This window comes from Colobus angolensis, unplaced genomic scaffold (genome assembly GCF_000951035.1).
Source record: "Colobus angolensis palliatus isolate OR3802 unplaced genomic scaffold, Cang.pa_1.0 Scaffold65, whole genome shotgun sequence".
In the NCBI taxonomy this organism is placed as follows: Eukaryota; Metazoa; Chordata; class Mammalia; order Primates; family Cercopithecidae; genus Colobus; species Colobus angolensis.
This window is the reverse complement of record NW_012120154.1, coordinates 4,039,685-4,048,104: the sequence shown is the minus strand read 5'-3', so window position 1 is coordinate 4,048,104 and position 8,420 is coordinate 4,039,685. Positions and strand designations below refer to the sequence as shown.

At 53.4% G+C, this 8,420-nt stretch overlaps 2 protein-coding genes across 2 annotated transcripts in view; one reads left to right on the top strand and one right to left on the bottom strand.

Annotated features, from left to right (window-relative positions):
• The window catches only part of CDC42EP1 (CDC42 effector protein (Rho GTPase binding) 1), a 6,325-nt gene extending 5,202 nt beyond the window's left edge, over positions 1-1,123 (top strand). The window contains exon 4 of the mRNA XM_011964277.1: positions 147-1,123. Within this exon, the coding sequence (XP_011819667.1) occupies positions 147-538 (392 nt within the window). The 3' untranslated portion in view covers positions 539-1,123. The remainder of the gene's footprint in view (positions 1-146) is intronic.
• An 841-nt stretch (positions 1,124-1,964) lies between these two features.
• On the bottom strand, positions 1,965-4,282 carry LGALS2 (lectin, galactoside-binding, soluble, 2). The gene is made up of 3 exons (XM_011925685.1): positions 4,264-4,282; positions 2,296-2,489; positions 1,965-2,131 (listed from the first exon to the last, which is right to left on the bottom strand). Exons 1-3 carry the CDS (start codon positions 4,280-4,282, stop codon positions 1,982-1,984), a joined length of 363 nt encoding a protein of 120 aa, XP_011781075.1. The 3' UTR covers positions 1,965-1,981.
• Positions 4,283-8,420: the final 4,138 nt, after the last annotated feature.

Here is an 8,420-nt window from a genome sequence, read left to right as displayed (position 1 = left end):
ACTCCTCAGCGAGCTGCTAGGGGTCATGAGCCTCCCGGAAGCCCCTGCAGCTGAGACTCCAGCCCCTGCCGCAAACCCCCCAGCCCCTGCCGCAATCCCGGAAGCCCCTGCAGCTGAGACTCCAGCCCCTGCCGCAAACCCCCCAGCCCCTGCCGCAAACCCCCCAGCCCCTGCTGCAAACCCCCCTGGTCCTGCTGCAAACCCTCCAGCCCCTGCCACAAGCTCCACACCCCATGGACACTGTCCCAATGGGGTAACAGCTGGGTTGGGCCCAGTGGGAGGGGGTCCACGAGGACCTGCTGGCCCTGCCCTCGGCAGGCACTGGGGAGCAGGCTGGGGTGGCAGCTGCCACTACCCGGAGATGAATGTGCGGCAGGAGCAGGTGGAGGTGCTGCCCCAAGCCCGGGCCTCCTGGGAGAGCCTGGATGAAGAGTGGAGGGCACCCCAGGCACACAGCAGGACCCCGGTGCCCAGCACAGTGCAAGCAAACACCTTTGAATTTGCGGATGCTGAGGAGGATGATGAGGTCAAGGTGTGAGGGGCTGGGACATGGTCCCAGGGCCCCACCTAGGTGCAGAGCCGGCCCCTCACCTAACAGCTGGTTCCTACCAGACCAGAGAGGGGAGAAGCCAAGTTGCCCCTAAACCCCTCTCCACCTCTGCAGGACAGACATGGGAGGGAAGACAGGGAAGGCCAGGATTGCTCCAGCACTTGGATGCTCCCAGAGGCCCTGCCAAGCTGACCACCTCCTCCCACCGCCACTCTGGACCTAATAGCTCTTCCTTAGGCCCCACTCCATGCCACCCCCACCAGCTGGAGGGCCCAGCCTCACAGTGTGGCCTTTGTGCCAGACCAAGCTGCCCGTGGGGGGTGGGGGGCAGGGAGTGTACCACACAGGGCCATTGTCTCACCTCCCAAAGGAACCGCCTGCCCCCAGCTCATCCCAGAACGTCCCCGCTGTAACCCTGACAGCCCTCTCCCAGGCCGCTTCCCCAACATCCCCACCCCAGCCTCCCTCCTACCCCAGAAAAGTCAGGTATGACCTGCCGGGGAGGAATCCCACCTGCCTGTATACCCCAGACTTGCCTCTGGGGCCTGATTAAATAAGGCTGTTTTGATAAAAGGTGTCCTGCAAGATGCTTGGGGATGTGGGAGAACAGCATCAGCTCTACCTGCTTCAGTCCCCTCCCCTCCAGGGAGTTTAGAAAGCCAAGGACCACCCCCCCAAGTCAAGGCCCCCAGCAGGGGAGGGAAGTGTACGCACCAAGGGGAGGGTAATGAGTAACCCGGCTGGAATGCCCCTGAGATAAGAGACCCAGGTGGGAGCCTTATCTGCAGTTCCGGTAACAGCTCCTGGCCCAGGTGCCTGGGACTGGTGTCTGTCCCATAATCCCACAGAGTAGCGTGGCATTTGCTCTGGCGATAGTGGGGGCAAGTAGACAGGAGCAAGTGCGTAGAACTGTTGGGAGCATGTCTCAGCCTCCCAACGTGGCAGCCGGGTGTCCTCATATCTCAGTTTCCTCCTCAGTATCTTGAAAATGCCAGGAACATTAAAATGCATAGAAAGAGAAATGCCCTCCTTAGGTATCAGAAGACCAGTTAAATTTAGCCACAAACAGCCAACGTCAGGTGGTGAGCTCCCTGTCACTAGAGGTATGCAACCAGAGGATGTGTGGCAGGATCACTACGGGACCTCAGGATCCCTGAGAGCGGGACATTCTAGGTCATGGGGTGCCTGCATTCAGAGGTCCTCAGACCAGAGGTATCCCATGTTTTGGTAAACTCAAGGGACCCAGGAGAGAAAGGAATCATGAACCGCAGTTCTTGCCACAGGAAGAATCGATAAAAATGGATTATTTTGTTTGCTTTTAGCCTTGGGGCAGGAACTGCAGGTAGAGATAGGGGGACACACCCGGGACCCAAGGGCTATTGATCCTGTTGTGACTCAGACCTCAGACGGGGAATCTCGGTTGTTAGTCTTTTATTCTTTCAACTTGAAAGAGGTTGTGTTGAACCCGCCCCTCACGCTCAGGTAGCTCAGGTGGCTGTGGCCCAGCCTGTTGGGAAAGGTCAGCTCGTGCCCATCTGGCAGCTTCACCTTGAATTTGTCACTCTCAAAGGTCACCGTGAACTGTGGGGAAGGAGGATGTCAAGGAGGCAGGAGGCCCTGGAAATGGACCAGGGCAGTGCCTGATGGCTCAAACAAGGCCAGCACCTGTGTCCAGGCCAGGCTCCCTTCCATCTGGGCCCTCCCCTTGACATCATCCCCAGTGCCCTTTCCCCTCTTGACCTCACCTTGACCTCTGACCCTGGGCTGAAGCACAGGTGATCTGCCCGTTGTTCTTGCCCCCAGTTGCTGCCATCCAGTGAGTTGCAGGCAATGGTGGATTCGCTGAAGCGAGGGTTGAAATGCAGGTTCAGCTTGTCTGTCCCCTGGCCCAGGTTAATTACAAAGCCATAGGAGAAGGGGTAGCAGGTGAGGTTCAGGGCTCAGGCCTGGATAAAGCAGCTTGGGTTAGAGGATCTTGGTTGGCCACAAGCTGGAAGAAGCAAAGCTTGTGTTAGTTGAGATCTGTGCCTTAAAACAAGGGAGGTGACAACCTGCTCAGACTTAGCACGGTGGTAGCACATTCCATTTGGAGCAGGGATCAAGCTGTTGAGAGAAGGGTAACTTTATTGACAGCTTCAGGAATTGGGGGTGGCTCTCCTGGGAGAGAGAAATGCTATCTATTAGATATCTGAAGACCTATTCAATTTAGCCACAAACAGCCAACCTAAGGTGGTGAGCTCCCCGTCACTACAGGTATGCACCCGGGGTTGTATGACGTCTTGGCAGGATCACCACAGGATCCTGGGCTAGACCTGCAGGGTTCCTGAAAGTGGGGTATTCTGGGTCATGGGGTGCCTTCATTCGGGAGTCTCAGACCAAGGGTACCACACATTTTGGCAAACTTGAGGGGCCCAAGTAGGAGAAAGAAGTCACTTTTCTCTTAGCTCCAGTGATGTGCATCTGCCCGCCCCCTCTCTAATCAAAAGCAGATAAAGCAAAGGGCCGGGCGCGGTGGCTCAAGCCTGTAATCCCAGCACTTTGGGAGGCCGAGACGGGCGGATCACGAGGTCAGGAGATCGAGACCATCCTGGCTAACACGGTGAAACCCCGTCTCTACTAAAAAATACAAAAAAACGAGCCGGACGAGGTGGCGGGTGCCTGTAGTCCCAGCTACTCAGGAGGCTGAGGCAGGAGAATGGCGTGAACCCGGGAGGCGGAGCTTGCAGTGAGCTGAGATCCGGCCACTGCACTCCAGCCTAGGTGACAGAGCGAGACTCCATCTCAAAAAAAAAAAAAAAAAGTAGATAAAGCATAGTTCCAAGATGGCACTGACATGTTCTGCAGGCGAGACAGCCCTTCACTGGACTGTGACTCATGGAGGCGGTGAGGCCTCTGGTTCTAACCAAGAGGATGCCAGCGAGACCACTCAGCCTTCCCCGGTGGCTTGCTCTGTCGCCCAGGCAATGGTGCAATCTCAACTCACTGCAGCCTCCGCCTCTCAGGTTCAAGCGATTCTCCTGCCTCAGCCTCCCGAGTAGCTGGGATTACAGGTATGTACCACCATGCCTAATTTTTGTATTTTTAGTAGAGACGTGGTTTCACCATATTGGCGAGGCTGGTCTCAAACTCCTGGCCTCAACTGATCTGCCCGCCTCAGCTCTCCAAAGTGCTGGGATTACAGGTGTGAGCCAAGCCCAACCTTAATTTTCTTTTTTAAATTTTTTCTTTTTTTCTGGACAGTGGTCTGCCCGAATGACCATCATTTTGATTACTTGTTGTTATGATTCATCTGCTCCTTATTTTCCACAGGAAAGTAGCACCTGAATTTCTGTACAGCAGGAGCCTCCTCTAGCCTCACGGTGGTTACTAAGGAAGATTTCTAAGCTGGGTTTTCAAAGCTCATTACCCAAGGCTGGGCGCGGTGGCTCACGCCTATAATCCCAGCACTTTGGGAGGCTGAGTCAGGTGGATCACCTGTGGTCAGTAGTTTGAGATCAGCCTGGCCAACGTGGCAAAACCCCGTCTCTACCAAAACTAAAAATTAGCCAGGCGTGGTGGCGGTGTCTGTAGTCCTACCTACTTGGGAGGCTGAGGCAGGAGAATCGCTTGAACCTGGGAGGTGGAGGTTACAGTGAGCTGAGATTGTGCCACTGCACTTGGCCTGGGAGACAGAGAAAGACTGTCTAAAAAAAAAACAAAAAACAACTCATTACCGAAGACCAGTTTTCGCATCTATGACCAGAGGGCAAGGGTTGCTCTGACCAGGATGCAACAGGCACCAAAGATTTAGAACAACTTATGAGAGGACACTTTTACATTGTGGGAGTTCTGCTCACTGACTTTTTTCTTTTTTTTTTTTTTTTTTCCAGAAAGAGCATAATCTGAGATGCCCTGAATGAGCTCATTGAACTGTGGCAATCTGCCAGAAGTCAAGGGCAGTGGCCATGGGAAGACCCTTGGTGCCCTCTCACTGGCAGCCGCCTCCTCTCTGCAGAGGAGGAAGTGATACACTGGTTACACGTATGGATAGACTGTAAGGTATTGCCCAACTCTCCCACAGGCAGTTAAGTTCTTTTTTTCTTTCTTTTTTTCTTTTTTTTTTGAGATGCTGAGATGGAGTCTCACTCTGTCGCCCAGGCTGGAGTGCAGTGGTGCGATCTCAGCTCACAGCAACCGCCACCTCCTGGGTGCAAACAATTCTCCTGCCTCAGCCTCCCGAGTCGCTGAGATTACAGGCACCCACACCTAGCTAATGTTGCTTGTAGTTTTAGTAGAGAAGGGGTTTCACCACTTTGGCCTGGTTGGCCTCGAACTCCTGACCTCAAGTGATCCTCCCTGCTGGGCCTCCCAAAGTTCTGGGATTACAGGTGTGAGACACCACACCCGGCTTTTTTTTTCTTTTCTTTCTTGTGTTCTTGTTTTTTTCTTTTTTGAGACAGGGTCTCACTCTGTCACCCAAGCTAGAGTACAGTAGCACAATTATAGCTCACTGCAGCCTCACAGCCTCCTGAGCTCAAACGATTCTCCTGTCTCAGTCTCCTAAGTAGCTAGGACTATCGACGTGTGCCACCATGCCCAGCTAATTTTAAAATTTTTTGTAGAGATAGGGTTTTGCTATGTTGCCCAGGCTGCTCTGGAACTCCTGACTCCCAAGTGATCCTCCCACCTCAGCCAGTAATACATGTTTTTTTTGAAAGGTCTTGCACTGTCACCCAGGCTGGAGTGCAGTGATGTAATCATAGCTCACTACAGCCTTGACCTCTTGGGCTCAAGCAATCCTCCCACCTCAGCCTCCCAAATGGCTAGGACCACAGGCATCCCACCTGGCCCAGCTGATTTTGTGTGTGTGTGTGTGGAGATGGGATCTCACTATGTTGTCCAGGCCAGCCTCGACCTCCTGGGCTCAAAGGATCCTCCTGCCTCAGCCTCCAAAGTGTTGGGATTACAGGTGTGAGCCACTGCGCCCGGCCTGGCAGTACATTTTAGAAGAGAAGCCTGGAGGAGGCAGCAATGCTTAACCCAGAACAGTGGGCCATGACGGCAGCATGTCAGACACGAGGCTGCTCAGACCAGGGCTTCTCAGCCTTGGGCGTCTGGACGTTTGGGGCAGGCATTTCTTTGTTGGGGTCTGTCCCATGTGTTGTAGGATCCCTGGCCTCTAGCCACTGGATGCCAGTGACACCCTCCCCTGAGCTGTGACAACCAAAAATGTCTCCAGACAGGATCCATTGTCCCCTGGGGGCAAAACCTCCCTGCTTTAGAGAAAGTGGGTATTGGAGGCTGGACACCTAACCCCCAACGTCTGTGCTTAATGTAACAGGGGGTGGTCCGGATTTTGGAGCCAGACAGATGGGATTAAAATCAGTCTCTCGCTGACAAAGAGCATTACCTCTGGGAGATGAGGTTACCCAGTGAGGACAGTCCCAAAGGGGCTCAAACAAGAAGCAGAACACAGGTGTGCCTGCCACACAGCAGGCACTCACAGACGTATGCCCTGCGCACACACACATCTAACACCAAGCATCAGGAGATGGCTCCCTGCCTCCTCCCAGCAGCCTGTGCCCACACCCTGAGCCCTGGAACAGTCAGGCTGGGGTAGGGGAGCTGGGACTGGGCTAAAAGAAGCACCCCTACTCCCCTTGCAGCTCCTGGGGGCTGCCTGGCTGAAACAGCAAAGCTCAAACCCCAAGGGTAGAGGTGGGGACTGCTGCAAGGCAGAGGCACTCGGAAGGCCAGGATCGGTGGTGCACTTAGACAAATAGAGATGCTGAGAGCGATGGGAGGATGCAGGCCCGGGGAGCCTTGTCCCCACCCAACAGAGTCAAAGTCGCAGAGAGAGACAGGCAGAACTGGGTGGCGTCATCCCTAGAGCTGGGGGGTGGGGAGTTAGGGACCCAGACTCTAGTGCCGATTCTGCCCCTAATTGGTAGAGGGGCCTGGGACCAGCCTAGCCCCTTTCTGGGCCCTGGTTCCCTTGTCTATCATATAAGCGATTTGGACGATGTGGCTTCTGGAGGCAGAGAGTGAGGAAAGAAAAGGCAGAGGTGGAATGACCAGGAAAGAGGTTGGGAGAGTCCTCCCGGAGAGGCAGAGGGTGATGAGGGCATAGACCCTTCCACGCAGGACCCCTGGCACGTTCACATCCTGCATCCCCCCTGCACTTGAATAGCGCCCCCCCCAAAATTCATGTCCACCTGGAACCTGTCAATGTGACCTTTTTTTTTGAGATGAAGTCTCACTCTGTCACCTAGGCTGGAGTACAGTGGCGCAGTCTCAGCTCACTGCAACCTCTGCCTCCCGGGTTCAACCGATTCTCCTGCCTCAGTCTCCCAAGTAGCTGGGATTATGGGTGCTCGCCACAACATCTGTCTAAATTTTATTTCTTTCTTTTTTTTTTTTTTTTAGTGTTTTTGGTACAGACAGGGTTTCACCATGTTGGCCAGGCTGCTCTTGATCTCCTGACCTCAGGTGATCCACCTGCCTTGGCCTCCCAAAGTGATGGGATTACAGGTATAAGCCACTGCACCCGGCCTCAAGGCGGACTATTTAAAAATAGTTCCTTTGCAGGTGTAATCCATTTAAGAGGTCAAACTGCTTTAGGGTTGGTCCTGAATCCAATACGAGCAGTGTTCTCATAAGAGGAGAGAAATACAGACACAGAGACGGAGACACAGAGGAGGCCATGTGAAGTCGGAGGCAGAGATTAGAGTGATATAAGCCAAGGAATGCCAGGAGCTACCAGAAGCTGGAAGAGGCAAGAAAGAACCCTCCCCTAACACCTTCAACAGGAGCGTAGCACTTTGGTTTTAGGCTTCTAGTCACCAAAACCAAGACAGAACAAACGTCTATTGTGTGAAACCACCCACAATTTGGTGGTAGTTTGTTACTGCAGCCCTAGGCAATGAATACACCATCTCATCCTCAGAAGATCAGCCTGTGATCCCATTCCACAGATGTAAGGAAGACTGGGGCTCAGAGAGGGTCAGGGACTTGGCCAAGGCCACACAGTAAAGCTGTGGCGGAGTCAGGTGTAGAAGCAAAGAATCAGAGACCTCAGTGGGAATCTACTCAACCAATTGCAATTTGCAGCTTGTAGCCTTGGGCAATTTGCTCTCCAAGACTTGGATTTTGTGTGTGTGTCTATGAGACAAGGTCTCACTCTGTTGCCCAGGCTGGAATACAGTAGTGCAATTACAGCTCACTGTAGCCTCGATCTCCTGGGCTCAAGTGATCCTCCCACCTCAGCCTCCCAAGTCATTGGAACTACAGGAGTGTGCCGCTAACCCCAGCTAATTTTTTAAGGCGAGGCGTAGTGGCATGCACATGTAGCAGACAAAGTCTGACTATATTGCCCAAGCTGAGATTTTTTTAATCTCTATAAAGATCACTGGAAGCCAGGCACAGTGGCTCACACCTGTAATCTCAGCACTTCGAGAGGCCAAGGTGGGAGGATCCCTTGAACCCAGGAGTTTGATATCAGCCTGAGCAACATAGTGAGACCTCATCTCTACAAAAAATAAGAAATAAGCTGGGTGGGGTGGCTAACGCCTGTAATCCCAGCACTTTGGGAGGCCAAGGCGGGTGGATCACCTAAGGTCGGGAGTTCGAGACCAGCCTGACCAACACAGAGAAACCCTATTTCTAGTAAAAATACAAAATTAGTCGGGTATGGTGGCACATGCCTCTAATCCCTGCTACTCAGGAGGCTGAGGCAGGAGAATTGCTTGAATCTGGGAGGCGGAGGTTGTGGTGAACCCAGATCGTGCCATTGCACTCCAGCCTGGGCAACAGAAACTCCATCTTAAAAAAAAAAAAAAAAATTAACCAGGTGTAGTGGCACATGCCTGTAATCCCAGCTACTTGGGAGCCT